Source organism: Castor canadensis, chromosome 15 (genome assembly GCF_047511655.1).
Source record: "Castor canadensis chromosome 15, mCasCan1.hap1v2, whole genome shotgun sequence".
In the NCBI taxonomy this organism is placed as follows: Eukaryota; Metazoa; Chordata; class Mammalia; order Rodentia; family Castoridae; genus Castor; species Castor canadensis.
In genome coordinates, this window is record NC_133400.1 from 90,599,041 (window position 1) to 90,617,935 (window position 18,895).

General features: G+C 34.6%; 1 protein-coding gene and 1 non-coding gene across 2 annotated transcripts; one reads left to right on the forward strand and one right to left on the reverse strand.

Annotated features, from left to right (window-relative positions):
• Positions 1-3,721: 3,721 nt before the first annotated feature.
• Positions 3,722-3,848, reverse strand: LOC141417674 (small nucleolar RNA SNORA72). The gene has a single exon (XR_012442322.1). It is a non-coding gene; the product is annotated as a small nucleolar RNA SNORA72 (small nucleolar RNA).
• Positions 3,849-6,092: 2,244 nt separating this feature from the next.
• On the forward strand, positions 6,093-18,380 carry LOC109680487 (aldo-keto reductase family 1 member C1-like). The gene is made up of 9 exons (XM_020155314.2): positions 6,093-6,243; positions 7,445-7,612; positions 8,462-8,578; positions 9,905-9,982; positions 11,450-11,572; positions 14,280-14,389; positions 14,648-14,813; positions 16,473-16,555; positions 18,135-18,380. The coding sequence occupies exons 1-9, from the start codon at positions 6,160-6,162 to the stop codon at positions 18,175-18,177; spliced, it is 972 nt and encodes a 323-aa protein (XP_020010903.2). The 5' UTR covers positions 6,093-6,159; the 3' UTR covers positions 18,178-18,380.
• The last annotated feature ends 515 nt before the right edge of the window (positions 18,381-18,895 follow it).

An 18,895-nucleotide genomic window follows, 5' to 3' on the forward strand; every position in this document is an offset into this window, starting at 1 on the left:
GGGGGATTTCTTAGAACTAATATGAATACTGGATGAACCAGAGTATGTGTCAAGTATTAATGACTGGGCTATCTCCGGGCCATATTTACCTCCAATGGAAAAATACTGGGGCACAAAACATCAAAGCTGTACAATGAAGACATAAAAAAGAAAGTGAAAAAGACTTTTTTAAAGATAATTGAGAATCCTTAAATCTACATGTTTTAGAATTTCCATTTACCTAATCCAATAATCTCTTTTACATAAATTTGGTTTCTCTTATAACTTTAAATGAACATCTCTTCACCATTCATTAGCAGTATGCTAATGCAGTCTATGAAACCCCATTGGGATGACAACTAATGATAGAAGAAAGGCTTTTCATGGCCCTGTGCAGTTTAGTAATTTAGTAGTTTTAACATCACCCAGATTGGGCCTCCACAAAATTTTTCTTCAGCTAGATATTATTGAAAACTCTTCAGCCTCATGTTTCTGAGGAAGTTGTATTGCTTACCATAGCTGAATGGAACATTGTGTCTGTCAAAATCCTCAAAACAATTATCAGCAGTCATAAATAGAACTGTGTCTTGGCCATGGTTGTTGAAATTCCCTCTAGATTTAAAGGCAGAATTCTGAGGTTGTTGAATTACATTCTCTTTAAGGAATGCAATAGAGAACTAGGCATTACATTTTTACTAATGAAAAAGGAATCATGAATTATTATCTAAGCATCTACTCCAATGTAATATGTATATATATATATAGAGAGAGGGAGAGAGAGAGAGAAAGTAAGACAGAGGGAAAGGTTAATTTGCCTATTTAAGCAAGAGGGCAGAACTACTGATAGCAGGAGTGAAGTAGAATTGGAAGCTGGTGGCTCATGCCTTTAATCCTAGCTACTCAGGATGATCATGGTGCAAAGCCAGCCTGGGCAAATAATTCTGCTAGACCCTATTTCAAAAAACCCTTCACAAAAATAGGGCTGATCGAATGGCTCAAGGTGAAGGCCTTGACTTCAAGCCCTAGTATCACAAAAAAAAAAAGTGAAGTAGATATGACCATGTGAATCACTAACCATCAGAGCTATTGCTAAACAGAAGATACGGATGTCAGTACAGTTCAGCTGAAGGATTTTCAGTGACCATTTCAAGGCTAATCCAGCAATTTATGCTGGACAGAAGATACCTTGGAGAAACTTGAAATACGTTGATTTAATACAATGTCGAATTTTGTGCTGGAGTTCAGGAAATAAATAACAGATTGCATATGACTAGTTTGTCAACTTCAAAGGGTAAATGTGCCTCCCCATGACATTGATGCTGACTAAGCATCATCAGTGCTCCTGTCTGTGATGCTATACTCTATGCTAAATCACACTGCCTTTCAATTAGGCCGAGAAAAGCTAAATATGCTTAGAACAATAAATTTCAACACATTAATGATTAAAATGTTCTCATTTGTTCTGATATTCTGTTTCTAGATTTAATATGTGAGCCTAAATATGTGCAAATAAATTATTCCAATAATAAAAAGTCACCAAGTAACTACAAATCCAGTCATAATTTTCACCTCTGCATAACATGTTTTACACATGTACACAAAAACACACTGTGTATATAGCACATTTGAAGTGTAAAGTATGTTTTGTCTTTCACAGCATCATTACAATCTTACTCCAATGGCCAACTCCATTGATCTTCATTATAATATGAATAAGCAATGTCAGTATGGCAGAACCTAGTACATGTAGCCAATCTGTTGACTTCCTTAACTTTACTCTTTAGAACCTAGAACAAAAACAAAAAATGGCACTTAAGAATCCACTTGACTGGGATATATTTCAGGCCACAAGCAATGTTCTGAAGAATCATTCATTCCTTCATTCCTTGGGTTTCCTTTTGCATTTTTGTTATAATCTGGTCCACATTTGGGTGGAATTTCTGGGTTTTAGCAGTAAGAGTTTTGCATTACAGGAACCCCTTATGTCCAGTGGAGGAACAAGTTGATCACTGACATCACAGCTCTCCCAATATGCCCAAGTTCAAAGATTTTCTAGGATGAGTCACAGGACTCAGCACATAGCTATAGCTCTTTATATGAGTTTTTTCAATGAAAGGAAGCAAAGCCAAATCAACAAAGGGAAAAGGTTTGTGAATGTAAGTAAGAAGTCAGGCACAATCTCTGCATCCTGTCCTGGGGGAGGACTTATTCACAATATGATTTTCCCCACAACCACAGTTTGGCAAAACATGGGATATGTCCACTTAAAAAATAAGAGACTCACTGAGAAGACTCAGTCTTCTTTTGAGGAATCTGATTCTATAGGTTCAAAAAAGTGGAGGTACTATATTCATACTTCATGCCAAATTCTAAACTCCTCGAAGTTGCAGTTGTAGTGCATAAAACTTACAAATTTTACAGGCAGATTAATTACAGACAGTATCCTTAAGTGTTAGGGATCATAGAATACCTTCCACAATTTAATTTCTGACAATCATTCCAGGGCCACTGTTGTAAGTAAGAAATATTACAATCTATAATGCTAAATCTTTCCTTCAAAGTCACTGTATAGGAATGAAAGAACTAAATATTATGGGTTAGGATGCATATCCTACAGCTACCACTTTATATATAAGAAAATCAGCTGTAGTTTTTTAAGGATCAGTAATTGCATCAACGACCAGTTCTTTTAGGCAAGATATGAATGTAGAGCGATTCTAAATCACAGCCTTTCTAACAAGGCTTGGATGAAGAATTTAAAGTATATAAAAGATACATGAACAAAATACTACCTGTTTTTTAAAGTATCTTAGAAGCTATCATTTTTTAGTGAAATGAAAAGAAAGCAGATTTTGATTTCTACCACCATTTCCTGTTACCAGCCCTGCTCCTTTCTCACTGTTGGGGACACTCAGAGGTTGAACAAAGCTGAAGCTATAGTGGAGTCCTGTTCCTTCCTCTGCTTCATTATTCTTTACCTTACAAATGAACCCAGTCCTGTCACTGGTCCTTAAATTACTATAAATATTTTCTTATATTTTTTAGAAGCAAAAAATTTGATTGAAAGGTTAACTATCCAAATCCTCACCATGCATTTATGTTTTCTATTAGACAGATTTTGTCCCAGTCTATATACCAAGTAGGTTACTGTAGCTTTGCATTTCATTCTGAAATAAGGAAGCATGCTTTGCCCACTTCATTCTTTTTCAGTTTGTTGAAGCTATTCATGTTCTTGCATATTCTCTGTGAATATTAGAGTGTGTCTATCTGTTTCAGTGCCACTAAAACCATTGGAAGTGTGATAAAGATTGCAATGAATCTGTGGGACTCTTGGGATAACATTGCTATCTTAATAATACTGAGAGTTCCATGATCAGAGTGTTTTTATTTTTGTGTTTTTTAATTTCGAGCAAGGTTGTGTAGTTTTCATTTTATACTTCTTTTGTCACATGGGTTAAATTTATTTGTAGGTGCTTTATTATTTTGACCTAATTAAAATGGAATGGAAGTTTTTCCTTTTTGTTTATTGTTGGTATATGTAAACACACTGGGTTTTTTGTGTTTTACAATTCATTTAAGGGAACTGGTAATCACAAAATATCTCTGTATAGGTTACTTTTTCTTTAGACAATTCTGCACAATAGCACTATGAGAATTTTACACTAGCTACAGTCTATTTTCTTAAGTACAAAGATGAACTAGAATCTGAGCCATTATGTGATCATATAATAAATCAGACCTGATTGATCACCAGTATCTATAAAACCAGGCCTGGGGAATGTATGGAGACTGGGAACACATGCATGGTCTTAACATAGGGAATGTTTATTATAAACACACTGGTTTTGTGCAATGGTTTTGTGTCCCACAATTTTCTGAATTCATTTATTGACTGTAAATTTACTTGTGAAATATGCAATGTTTACAATATAGCAGATCACAGGGTAAGTTCATGATCAGAGATAAATTTACCTATTCCTTTCTACATTTCCTGCTTCATTTCTGCTTTTACCCATAATCCTTGGCTGGAACTCCCATACTACATTGAACAGAACTGGAAAAACAAGTATTAAGTAAACTTCATGCACTATGAAAACAATTTCAGTCTTTCACCAGTGCATGTGATATTATCTGTGGATTTTTTATTTCTGACGTTCACTATGGTGAGGTGGTTCCTTCTATTTCAAATTTGCTGATGCATCTTTCCAGAAAATTGAATTCTGTCACATGATTTTTGCAGCAATTGAGAAGACTATGTGTTTTTCTCCTTGTTATTTTAATGTGGTGTATTACATTGAGTGAACTCTGTATATAAAATCATATTTGAATTCAGGAAATAAATCACACCTATTTTAAATGTTATTAATATACTTCTGAATTATGTGCTTTCAAATTTTATTGAGAATTTTGTCATCAATATCCATACAAGTTACTGTTCTATAGTTTTCATTTCTTTCAGAATCTGTGACTGCCTTTGTTTCCTAGCAATCATGGTCTCAAAAATGAGATAGGAATTATTGATATCTTTAATTTTTTGGACGAGTTTGGGAAGCATTAGTCCTAATTCATTTCTAGACATTTGCTAGAATTCAGGAAGAAAGCATTTGCTGTAGAAAATTTTTTCAGTTGAGAAGTTTTCCATTATGAGTTTTCTCATTTTCTTGCTTTAAGGATAGTCAGATAAGCAGTTCTTATGAAATGACTTCAAAAGTTTGTGATCATAAGATAAATAACACTAGAAGTTCAGGACAATTAAGCCAGTGTCCTCCATCAATTTTTCTTATAATGGCCAGATTTTGAAGCCTGTTTTAAGATATCTTCAGGATGCTGTCTGAGAGAATATGTCTTGTCTGGAGAAGAGGAAAAAGTCTTTCCGTGGTAAGTGTTTTTTTTATCAGCATAGCTACAATGTGCTTTCTAATATCCTTCCTATCTCAGCCAATTATAACAGAGCTTTTTCTATTTTTTTGTTATTCTATATCCTAATTTAGTTGTTGAGCTCTCCTAATAAGAACCATGTCTTTTCCATCTGAAGCCAAACTCAATAAGCAGGACTTGAAATAAAATGTATGCAGAAAAGGAGGATCTACATAGATCAAACAATCTGGGACAATGAGGGAGATAATTGGAGATAGTAGTTGGTGCCAGAAGGACAATCCAACTCCTTGTTTCTAATCTTTGAGAAAGTAGATTCCAAATATCAAGGGCAATTTTTCCCAACTAATGTGGAAACACTACCAGTTTGTAAAAGTGATAACATTAAATCCCAAGTCTGAGAAACATAGAAAAGAGATTTTAAAACTGATTGACCATAAATGCAAAAAGTATCATTTATAATTTATATCTTGCTCTTTTAAGATGCATGTAGTCTTAACTTATATTATTGATCTTAGTCTATTCTCTCCTCTTTGTACTTAACACATTGAAAGCCCTCTCTGCTGTATTTTAAATCTCTTCTTAATACATAAATTCATGTATTCCATTTTAATTGCCTTATCATATTGCATTGATTTAATGCATGAATGTTTATCAAATTATTACAATACTTTTCCTACACTAATCAGAATAACTTATAGTATTTTATTAGATACTTTTCAGGATTCAATATTCTCATTTCTTTCTGAGATAAAAGATGTAAAAATATTTTGATAATGAATATGTTAAAAAGGTTAATTTTCATTCAGTTTTACATTTTATTTGGGGTAAAACAAATTTTTATAAAATTCTGCATACTTGTTTCTTTACTCCTCTTTTTTTCATGTCTGTTTTATAGGATACCTCCCTATTTCAAATAATGTATGGAAAAGTAAGTTCACTTTACCAAAAAACTAACAAAACATGTATCTGAAGTTTTCTATTGTAAAAAAGTTTAATTATTATTCAATTAATCTCTTAATAATTTTAAATAATATGTGGATTATTCTAAAGACAAATATATTAAAATTATTAGTTTCTGTATTACTATATAGTAATTGTCTTAAAGAATTCCTCTCCATAAATTGTCACAGTGAACTGGTGACAATTATCTCCTCATCTGGGGAATACTTTTTTCATCTCTTTCCTCCCACATGCCACTGTCCAGTGTCTAGTCATTAGTCAGTCACATGGGGCTCTGATCTCTATTTATTCAGTTCCCTTGAGGGGAGAGGAACAGAATCTTTTTAGACAGTGGAGTGAGAGATGAATTCTAAACATCAGTGTGTGCAACTGAATGATGGTCACTTCATTCCTGTCCTGGGATTTGGCACCTTGGCAACTGGAGAGGTAAGAATACTGGTAATGGGGTTGACATTTCAAAAGAAAATAGAATAGGGGTGAATGGAAGATGACCTGGCTTGTTCCTGAGTTCCTGTGTGTCTCTGGGGGGCCTCATCTTGTTCTCGGTTTGACCAGGCTAGAAGTCCTTCATGTACAAGACAGAGGCAAGGTGTGCTATGCAACAGGATCTGGTTAAGTTGTCACCTAATTATTATTCTGAGTACTCATTGTTCCTTCTGTTTCAGTCTATTTTCCAGCAAGGCAGAAAACATGAAACTTAGTTGGCAAGATCATTGTCTGATGGTAGATGATACTGAGTTTCTTTTCACATATGTGTTGGCCATTTTTATTTCTTCTTTTGACAATATCTATTCAGAGATTTTACCCTTGTTAATGGTCTTACTTGTTTTTGTTAATTTTTTAAGTTCTTTATACATACTGGATAGTAGTCCTTTGTGAGATGAGTAGTTGACAATTATTTTTCCTATTCTGTAAATTGTGTTTCCACTCAGATGATTTTTGGCTTTTTGCAGTAAAGCTTCTTAATTTAATATGATGTAATTTTCTATTTCTGCTCCTGTTTCTTATGCAAAATTCATTGCATAAAATAAAGTGATTCCTCTATATTTTCTTCTGGTAGTTTCATACTTTCAGGATTTACAATAAGGTCTTTGATCCATTTTCAGTTGATTTCTATAGGACAAGGAATGAGGATCAGTTCTCAGTTTCTGCATCTCAAACACTGGAACTTTGGGTTCAATTAGCAGAGAGGCTTTATGTAACCAGCTATTAGTGAAGGTATTAGGAATTAAGTCTTGACCAGCTTTCTTTCAAAATAACATCCTCAGGTGTTGCCTAAGCACCTTTAGTGTGCTTTAGGAGACTTTACTGAGAGAAAATCGTAGAAGATTGCAAAGTATTCTTCTATACTTTATGTAGTTCATCTCTTCCTGTGCTCAATTTGCATTATAATCACACTACATAAATAATAATCATTGCTATAACCATATGTTGAGTCTTGTGCATTTTTCCAGAAAATCAGTGATCATGACTAACCAGTGATTGTTCTAGACCAAAGAGGTTCCTGGAATTTTCTCTTCTTGCTTTATGCTGGAAAGAACCAGGCAAGCTGGGGAAGAAAGTTTATTCTGAAAGTCTCTGCTTGTGCTAAACTCATGCTCAATCATGCACATCTCTACTCCTGTAGGTTCCCAAGAATATGTCTGTGAATGCCATCAAATTAGCTATAGATGTTGGGTTCTGCCATTTTGATTCTGCTTATATTTATGACAATGAAAAAGAAGTAGGAGTGGCTATTCAAAGCAAGATTGCAGATGGCACTGTGAAGAGAGAAGACATATTCGTCACTTCAAAGGTATTGTCTATATGGTGTGCAGGTGTGAAAATTAGTGGAATATGATGTGCTGATCTGACTCTGCCAATAGTTGTTGGTAAACTGTGCTATTGGTCCTTGGTTTATTCACACATATTTACATATTGCATTCAGTAATGGACACTGGTGAAATGATGGCTTTCTCATCACTGTTACCTTAAAAATTTTTTTTTCATTATTGTTGTCCTGGGGGTACATTGTGACATTTACCAAAGCTCTTATAATATTTATAAATTTATAATTTTAATGCAAAATGACTTTGCTTTGCTGAATTTCAGTAAGGAACAGCATGATTTACCATGGATCATAATATCAGGCAGAACTATGATATGTCTTCCCATATTTCCTAGGTCACTTTCTAAATTTTAAATCAGTCTGAATATCAACTGTCACCTTTATTGATAAGACACACTATTGTAACTCTTTTGGTGTTTACTGAGATAGCTAAAATGTCTTTTTTCATCTTATGCTAAATTATTCAAAATTTTATCCCTTCAGCTTTATAAATAAATGTGTAAAGGGCAGAATTAGATTATTGCACTGTTTTCTAAACTCTTTGAAACATAATCTAATAATGGACATTATTATTATTTGATTAAATTTCTGTCTTGAGCAATGTTACCTATTCTTTAGTAGATAATGGTCATAACCAAACATATAATAGAATTTACATAGACAAATTATAATATAGGAAATGCAGGATAAAGTATATTCCCCCACTAATTATCAGTTTCTAACCTGTTAGGAAAAACCTCAATATTAGGTAATGACAACCCAAAAATGTGAATAATTTGCTAGTTCAGAAAAACTTCAATTCTTCAATCTCTGTAGCTTTGGCCCACTTTCAGTCATCCAGATCTGGTCAAAACTTGCTTGCAGAGGTCACTGGAAAACCTTCATCTGGACTATGTTGACCTCTATCTTATTCATTACCCACTGGCAATGAAGGTAAGCAATATGCATGATCAAACCCACTTAACTTCAGCTGTCGTAATGAATGTTAGTTTCATTGGTTGAATTCAGCTTCTAGAAGTTATGTAAACTTAATTTATTAAGTGATAAAAATTATTCAAGATACTTTTTGCAAGAGCTTACTGGATTATGAAAATGAAGGTATAAGTCCTGATTAGATTTACATATCTGGAGTAGTCTTCAGAAATGTCACTGTTTGTCCTCTTCTTACTCCTGTATTATTAGAGGTTTATTGATTTTTGTCCTAACCACTCCTATGGAGGCAAATATGGCCTGTAATAATTCAAAACTCATAGTCCTTAACATTTGATAACTTTTCTGAATCTTCCAACGTAAAATTAATCTCTTTATTTTTGTTGTACTGGGCTTGAACTCAGGGCTTGGTGCCTAACAAACAAACACTCTACCATTGGAGACACTCTATAATTGGAGCCATATCTCCAATTAATTTATTTTCAGGTTACTTTGTAGAGAGAGTTCCAGTTTTTTGCCCATGCCTGCCTGGACTCTCCAATTTATGCTGCTCACTATTGCTTGATGACAGGTGCAAAACACCATGCCCAGCTTTTTTCTGTTGAGATGAGGTCTAGGAAACGTTTTTGCCCAGGCTGGCCTGGAAGAATGATATTCCCAATCTCAGCCTCCCAAGCAGTTAGGATTGCAGGCATATGCCACCATGCTCAGGTACTGGTTGAGACGGAGTCTCGCTAACTTTTCCCCCAAGATTGCCATGAGTCACAATTCTCTAAATCTTGGCCTCACAAGTTAGCTACTTGGGAGTTACAGGGTTACAGGCATGAGACAGAGAGATGCACAGCTTAAAATTAATCTTCAAAAGAGACTTGATTGGCAATCTTTTGTTCACTTGTCTTACAATGGACTAAGCCAAGCTGAAGGAGACAAGAAGCATTGATTAGAACATTGATTGCTTCATGTGCATCAGTATTGCAATTAATTATCAGGGCCATGTAACCACTGACCTTCTAAGTAAAGTGTGGCAGTTTGACAGGAGAAAGTGTAGGTTATGAAATGTAACATAAGCCAAAGAGTATTCTGCATAATGACCTGGGGACTTATTATTTTCCAACACATATAATAGATGTCAGAAAACAGAAGATGCCTGTCACCCAAAGTCCTTATTTATAATTCAACATCCAAAGCATTTGCTAAATATAACTCTGTAAAATGCTGTTCTTTTTATGTTACATAGATTTATTTCCCAGTCCTAGATTTACCTGGGAGCATTGCTTTAGTGGAGAGGAGAATTTGGTGAGATTCCTTTAATAATCACTTCCATTTCAGCCAGGAGATGAGAATATTCCAAAAGATGAGCATGGGAAAATAATATTTGATACAATGGATATTTGTGCCACATGGGAGGTAAGTGCTTGTTGTAGAGAGCACAGAGGAAGTCGAGATAGTGTGGGGGTCACAACTCTAAATGTGAGAATGGATGTGTACTTTTGGTTATAGAAAGCCATGGTCTTTTAAAAAGCAGTTTTATTGTCATATATCAGTTGTAGAGGGATTTCATTGTCACAATTCCACATATGCCTACAACATACCTTAGGTTCTTCCCCTCAATCATTCTCTCGCACTCCCCTTTGCCTGCTTAAAACAATTTCAACAGGCTTCATTGTTCTATTTTCACACAAGTATGTCAAGTTCCTTGATCATATTCACCTCATTCATCCTTTCCATTTACCACCCTCGCCTCCACTAGTACCTTTCCCCTAACAGGAGCTGAATTACATTCCTGTCCTTTAATTTTTAAGTACATATTTATTGTTCAAAGGGTTTGGGGTATTTCCCTCATAATATATTGTACTTTAATCAGATTAATCCTCCCATTATTCTCCCTTGCCCTCCCCCTCAACTCCCATTAATCAATAGCTTTTAGTGTGTTTTGTTATGCAACTTCCTAAACAGATGAAATGTATTTTGTTATTATTCACTCTATCATTCTCTTCCTCTTTTTCTTCTCTAGTCCCTTCAAACAGACCTATTATTACAGATATGTTATCTCTCTCCCTCTTTTTTCCCCTCTCTCTCATATATATATATATATGACATATGTGTTACATATATATATATATATGATCATGTTTGTATTTGTGTGTATATCTTTTGGGTCTGTCTTCCATGTATGAGAGTAAATATGCAAATTTGTCTTTCTGAACCTGGCTTCATTCACTTAACTTTATATTCTCAAGTTTCATCCATTTCCTGCAATTGACATAATTCCATTGTTCTTTATGGCTGAATAAAACTCCATTGTATATTATAAAGGCAGTTTTGCTTCCGTAAGGAGGAGGAATTCATTCTTGTAATGTAAAGGAGAGAAAATGAAGGAAATGTACTGGGGGAAATGACGACAGTCACTTATTACATGAGTCTCCTAATACAGTATTCTGATTTCCAAAGGAGAGCCCAGTTTAATTCTTTTTCCTGATGCTACTACCTTGTCCCCTCATCTTTACTAGTTTCCCTCTTTTCACCAATCTTGTTTCACCAATCTATGATATTCATAAGTGCAATTTTGCTTAAGTGGGAATGAGGAATTCTAATACTGCAGTATCATGGAATGAAATAAAGAAGATGGATTGGGAGAAAGGATGACAGTCATCTCTTGTTCTCCATATGCAATATGGAAGAAAAGAATCATTTTTCTTGGTAACGTGTTTTCCCCTCCTCCTTAGTAGTATTAGTATTTCTAGTATTCCTCTTCTCACTATTCAATGCTAATGAGCTTCATTTTCATTTCTAAGTAACGTTCCTTTTAACAATTGCAATTAAATTGATATCTAGCCCATTGTGTAAATTATTCTTCCCCACATTTTCCCCAAGGCCATGGAAAAGTGTAAGGATGCAGGATTGGCCAAGTCCATCGGGGTGTCCAACTTTAACCACAGACAGCTGGAGATGATCCTGAAAAAGCCAGGGCTCAAGTACAAGCCTGTTTGCAATCAGGTGAGCTCCATCATTTTCCCCTCTCCTTGTTTTCTTCATTTCCTCCTTTCTACACTACTTCCACATGTCTATATACCTTCCCTTCCAGATCACCTTACTCTGATAGAGCAGATGATGCTGAGAGCAGAGCTGTTGTTCAGAAGGCATGAAGGACACTTAATTGTATCTTTATGTGGAAAGGGAAAACAATTGAGGAGAGTGCTACACTGTGTCTGAGAATTTGGGGAAGTAAGGGCCATCATGTTGAAGTGTGGGCATTAATGACACATGAGAGGTAAAGCATATTTATCCCTGAGCTATGAAGGATGTCCAGAGACTGGATGAGTGAGTGAAGGTGTATGTATAAGTTGTAAATAATATGAAATGAAAGTAAGACATCCATGACAAAGGTTTTATGGAGTTTGGATGCTTGACTCCATCTTGTTATCTCTGGTTTCATAATTCTGGAGCAAAGGCATAGCTACAAGAAAATAATAACTAGAGCCCATGAAAATTCTCCAAGTTAGAGAGAAAGCGTTACCTGTTTATGCTGGTAATATGGTGGGTAACAAGAAGTCCTGGGAACTTTTACTGAAATATAGATCTGACCTTATGCCTGACCAAATCTGAGTCTGGTTCTGCCTAATTACAAGTGCTATGTACATTATTCATTTTTAGCAACTTGTAGTCAAGTATCAAAGATCTTGAATTGGAAAACATATGCTATGTGACTTATGCATTTGATATCTAATGACACAATGCTGTATTTTGAAATATAAATGTTTAAAATGTTATGTTAGTATTTGTTTTATGGCATTTTTATTATGACAACTTTCAAACCTTCAGAACATTTGAAAAAATAATACAGATCATACACATTTCACCATCTATATCCAAAATCATTGACATATTCCCATGTTGGCATGTTAATAAGGTGTGTCTGTATTTTGTTGAGTATGTTAAAAGTTAATGGCAGGCATGACTATTCACTGATGCAGATTTCAGAAACATCTAAGACAGAAAATATTCTACTTCACTGTCATGGTTGCATTAGACTTCAGGAAGTTAACAACTGTCCCAACATTCCATTTAATATCTCCACCATAATCAAATTTCCCATTTCCAAAAATGTGTGTGTACTTCTTTTTAAACCAGAGACAATTTTAGTTCACATAGAGCTTTTGATTAAGTTTCTCAGGTTCTTTTATTTACAATGACCACCAAACGTAATTCTCCATACTAACCAGGGTTTGTGAAATAGGACTTAACAGGATCTTTTAGTGAAAGATATGTTTCTATATGCCACATTGCTATAAATTAGAAGTTAATTCTCAATATTTATGCTAATTTAAAACACTATTATCAAGAAAATGTCCTTAGCATCTTGTGACCCTCAAATACAAATCACAACATGCTCTTGCCATGTAATGACAGGTGTCTCATTGTGAGTTAGGTTAGTCTGGATCATTCAGTGAACCTTGTTCTAGTCAGGTTATTTTTCCTTCATTGAAATTACTACAATATGTTAGTAATTTTAATTTAGGATGTCACATTTTCACATAATATTTGAGAATCCACCACTAATTCTTGCCAGAATTAGTTATTTCATGGGGGATGATGATGAAGACAGTTCTTGCGCTATACTTTCCACCCTTTTTGGTCTGATTATTTTTGAGATAAAGTCTAGGCCAGCCTGAACTTTCATCTCCTATTTCATGCTTCCTACTATACCTGGGATGACAGGTGTGCAGAACCTTGTCAACCTTTCTTTGTTGAGATGGGATCTAACCAATACGTTTTGTTTTGCTGGCTTTGAACTCCAATCATCCTAATTGCAGCCTCTCAAGTAGATAGGGTTACAGGCTTCCACCACCATGCTTGTTTATAAGAACTTTCATTTAACTATTCTGCTTACTTTTCTCACCTGACATTTTACTGCAAAACTTTGCTTATAAAGTCATCAAAACTACAATGATTCATATCAGATAAAATAAACCTTAAAACTTTTCCTTTAATTATCAATGTTCTCAGAAAGAGTTAGTATAATAATTACAATCAGAACAAGCAAATCTTCTTCTTCTCCTCCTTCTCCTTTTCTTTCTCCCTTCCTTCCTTCCTTTCTTCCTACCTTCCTTCCTTCCTTTCCTCCTCCTCTCTCTCTCTCTCTGTCTCTCTCTCACCTTTTTTGTCCATTGTTATGGATTCAGATTTATAATTTCTGTATATTAAAGTTGAATCTGGTTTCTTCCTCATGCGTATTTGACCAAATTCTACTCTCTTCATGTTGAAATAGTATTTACCATCTAAGATATTGTCGGGCAAGTTATGGTTGCACATGAGTATAATAACAGCTAGTTGATAGATAGAGATTAGTAAGATCATGGTTCAAGGACAGCCCAGGTGAAAACTTAGGAAGACCACATTTCAACCAGTCGGCCAGGCTTGCGTTTTGCACAGTGGTCCCAACCATGCTCAAGGCATAGGTAGAAGGATACCAATGGGCCTGGTGCAAAATCACAAGCAACTATCTGAAAAACAACTGGAGCAATGAAAGATCTGGGAACATGAATTAAGCAGTAAGCAGCGTGCCAAGAAACACAAGACCCTGAGTTCAAACTAAAAACCAGGAAAAATAACAATCTGTGTATAAGGCTAACTGATTTCAGTAATGATATTTTTAAACTTTCCTCTTAACCTTGTCATACCTTCCTATCTTGTCCACCTGCAGGTAGAATGCCATCTTTATATGAATCAGAGCAAATTGCTGGATTTCTGCAAGTCAAGAGACATTGTTCTGATTGCATATGGTGCTTTGGGAACTCAACGATATAAACTTTGGTAATAAGAATAATAGGAATCACACCTAAGACACAATTATTGATGGGATAGTTTCAGTATTCTGGAGTTCACTCTCAACTAGCTGAAGGAGAGGAGAGACTGTGCATTTCTGTAATGTTCCCACATGATCCTGGTATTGCTAATTTAGGGAACATGTCTCAGAATGCCTGCTCTAAATACTTACTGCATCTGTTTTGGAAGTCTGCTGAAAATCAAAGTATAGTCTGAGGGAGTGTGGGTTTCCTTTTTTCATTCCAGGGTGAACCAGAGCTCCCCAGTTCTCTTGGATGACCCAGTTCTTTGTGCCATGGCAAAAAAATACAAGCAAACCCCAGCCCTGATTGCCTTTCGCTACTTGTTGCAGCGTGGGCTTGTGGTCCTGGCAAAGAGCTTCAAAGAGGAAAGGATCAAAGAGAACATGCAGGTATTGAGAGGGGCTGTTGACATCAGGGCTCCTACACAGAATCTTCTCCACGTGTATGTCTTTTCTAGCTCTCAAGACATTTTTGTGCCAAGTCAGTTTACCTGACATGTTCTACTCATGTGTCCTTTACATGCAATGCAGAGTTTTCTCTTACTCAATAATAGCACTGCTGTTTGTATTGTTGGATAGAATTAAGATTGTAATGAACTCCTAGATTATGCTGTCATCATGATGCCGGTAATGTGCCCTTTAGCCCTGTGCAAATGACAGCTACTTTTCTTCGTCTTCTAAAATCAGAGAGTTGGATAAGTTGATAAGCATTCTATAAATTCTTTTTTTTGTATTTTGTATGTTCCTGAATACTGTTGCCTGCTTTTATTTATCATTTTTATTTTATCTTTTATAAAGTGCCTTTTCAAATATTGCACATTTAAACAGATTGTCTTTTTTATTTATTATGAGACCATTTATGCCACTGTCCACCATTCAGATAAAAAAACTTTTAATTCAAAAGTAATTCATTTAACTCATAATTCCATATTTGAAAACTTTTATCCAACTCATTTGGCCTCAGTATGTTTTTGTGTTCTTGTATCTGCAGACATAAGCTCAGTAAGTATGTTTTGGCCCTCTCTCCTATCATCAATTAGCTTTATTGACTTAAATACTTAGGAAATCCAGACTTGTTAGCCACAATCATGACTCTGCAAAGTCCACTCTTATTAATTAATATCTAGTTCCACCTTAGCAAATTTTCTGCTATAACATTTAGAATCACTTTACCATCTTCCACCTGGTGTTAGTGTTTAAGTACTAGCCTGATACTGTATTGATACTATGTATCATTTTGCAGACAGTTACCTTTTCACAATACTGAAGTTTTCATCCATGAACAGGAATTAGATTTCTTTAATTGTAGTAAATTTTTAATATATTTTAATGCTTTTTATAACTTTCTTTGTTAAAGATTTATATAAATATACATACATATATGTTCTGTTAGAATTATTCATAAAACAGACTTTTGTTAAACTCTTAATAAAGTTTTCCTTTTTTGAGAATTTTCTAATGCACAAAAAAGTTTAAGGATTAAGTAATGACTTTTACTTGTTTTTAAATTGTTGACATGTTTATTCTCTCTCTGTCATAATTTTAGAGTACTTCTAAGGATTTTTAGACACATCATGTTCAGTATGTGAATAACTAGTGACCAAATGTCTGATGAATAAGCTGGCCAAAATTGACATAATGAGATCCTGCTCAAGTCAGTTTCTGCATACTTTGAGCAAGACAGCATTAGTGTGTGGGCAGTCACTATGCAAATTGTGTTGAAAGTGACATTTTCCACATTCCACCCCTTCACTGCTGTTGTATAGAAATGAGTTGTGTCTGTGAAAATTAATGAATTATCTAACATCATTCAAAACTTGGGTCCAGAGTATTCTGGACCTTCTAAGACTATGGTGCTATCCACTTTGAAATGTGTCAGCTTTGTTTCTTCTTTGACTGCCTTTGAAATCATTTGTCTGTACTGTTCTTCCTTTCAACACATTATACAAAGGAATGGATTTTTGTTTATTTTTAACCTAGAATTTGCTATTCCTGATTGGCAAATATGCTTTTTAAATGGACTAAATTTTTTTTCTACTTCTATGATAGGTTTTTGAATTCCAGTTGACTTCTGAGGACATGAAACTCCTAGATGGTCTGAACAGAAATTTTCGATACATTACTGCTAATATGTAAGTAATATTGGTAAATAGGTTTTGTGCCATTTATTTTCTGAGAAGGGAGATAAGATGGATGTTAAAATTCACCTCAATTTGTGGAAATTTGAATCTAGTGTGAGTCAGGGATGAGAGGTTAAGTTTTCTGACTTACCTCCCATATGAACTCAGAGTTGTCTTTGACAGCATAGCAGGGTGCAAGGCAGTAGAATCGGCTTGATTTGGTACAAATGCACCTGTGCACATATTTCATGGGATGGACAAGATCAGTCCATATCCATGCAGGGCTCTGAACTTCAGATGTACACATGCATATTTCAGTATGGATTATTAAGATATTTCCAAAATGAGTTTAACTTCATCTTCTCCAAAATGTGTTAAATTCCTATCACATCAAAGGCATCCCTGTAAATCCAGTGTTCCAAGCCATAAGTTCCCTTCTCGATATGAAGTTTTTCATTACATGTTATAAATTTATGTCTGTAGTTTCATTTCTTACCTCATTATAATGACATGTTTCCTGAGGAGCCAAACATTGTATTTTTCTCGACAATGGATAGCTTCGGGTGGTTAAAAGAAAAGGTGTAATTGATTATCTAAAATGCAGTGATCTCAATGAAGAGGATGAAGAAATTACAGTGAATAGAGATTAAAGACCAAAAAGGAGTGTTCAAGAAAATGACCCATATTTAGAAAGAATGTATAGCTACCACTTGTCTTTACTCTTGGTTCATCATAAATAAAGTCAGAGAATTTGAAAAAGGTTTTAAAATAGAAATGAGGTTAAGCAAGTAATATATATTTTTTTCTCATCTGGGAATTTATCTATAGTATAAGTAAGTGTGATAATATATGAAAAATAGAATAATCAAAACTGCATACAATAAAAAATTTCTAGCTATATTAATGTAAATGCTAATATTTGTATTTTGTACTGAGAAATATGAGGAATACCATAGGGACAAGGTGTGAAGACACAAAGAGTGACATATAACCAGTTATTTTAATTCTTTAAAATATTAATAAGTAACTACTTTTATCACTTTATGTTATGGGTTGTAACTGTGTGGAGATTTTCTAAGGTAAATTCTATGAAATTAAGATTTTACTTTATCATTAAATTCATTTCTGATTTTAACATCGTATGTTTTGTGTTTGAACACAGAAAAATTGAAATGATGGTACTCTCTTTAACTTGTATCATCCAAAAGTATTTCTTAGTGCAAAGCACATAGCTGAAATTTTCATTGTTCAAAAACAGAACAAATAGTTCTTCCTTAAAATAGGAGTCATTATTTCTGCTTTTGGGGTGTTTTTTGTTGTTGTTTTGATAGATGCATGTGTTTGAGTAATTGACTCTGGATTTCTGAATGCTAACTCCCAGGGTTAACTTCCAAAAGTATAATTTCTTGTAATTCAATTTTTGTATTTCAAAAGGTGTAATAGAGTCCTATACATGATAATTAGAAAGACCAATTTTATAACTCACCCAAGATAACTTTGTAAAATTTCACTACAATGGTAACATCTAGAAATCACTTCTAGTAGAAACAGAATCATTGAATTAAATTTACCATATTGTTTCCATTTTTAGTTTTGCTGACCACCCTAATTACCCATTTTCTGATGAATATTAATGTGGAGTCCTTTGCCATGACTTCTGCTCAAAGCCTCAGTGTGTGGATGCTGATGCAGGAAAATTCTCCCTACTGATGATTGGACCGTCACTTCTAATCCATGCTGCTTAGCAACTCATTTAGCTAATGCTAAATGCCTAAGGGAGAAAAAAAAGAAATTATGTGTTTTTCTGAAAAGAAATAAAGTTAATTATACTGAGCAATTACCTTGTTCATTTTGTATTATTTGTACAACTTCCGTTTTAGACATTAGGACCCAAATTGTTTGGCTAGAAGTATGTGAACAGACATGGGAGATATCAGTCATTTTATAGACATTTATGGTAACAGGGTCTATAGAGCTGTCTAATGAAATAGCAGGTGGGAGGGATTTATCAGTCAACTTTTCTGTAGCCCTTTTAAACACAAGAAAAATTCTGCATGTCATCAACAAAGTGACACACATATGGAAATGACCAATATTCCCAGGCCAACTTTCACCAGCTCAAGGATCGGAGGTATAGGAATAAAAGGAATGAGGTCTCCCTTGTACGTGAATTGGCAGAGAGGAGAGAGGGTATGCAGCCTATGAAGAAGCACATATGAAGAGTTTGAGGAGGGAGAGATTCAGCCTGTTTCTTCTTGAGAAATCCTGGATAATAGTATTTTTATACATATATTTGCAAATAAAATTTACCCAATAGTGAGTGATGAGTATTAGGTATTGATCACCAAAGAG

Excerpts from the sequence above, each read along its gene's own strand:
- LOC109680487 (XM_020155314.2), top strand. The coding sequence starts at position 6,160 with ATGAATTCTAAACATCAGTGTGTGCAACTGAATGATGGTCACTTCATT. Across the intron at positions 6,244-7,444 it reads GCACCTTGGCAACTGGAGAG|GTTCCCAAGAATATGTCTGT; the intron begins GTAAGAATACTG and ends CTACTCCTGTAG. Across the intron at positions 14,814-16,472 it reads GGATCAAAGAGAACATGCAG|GTTTTTGAATTCCAGTTGAC; the intron begins GTATTGAGAGGG and ends CTTCTATGATAG.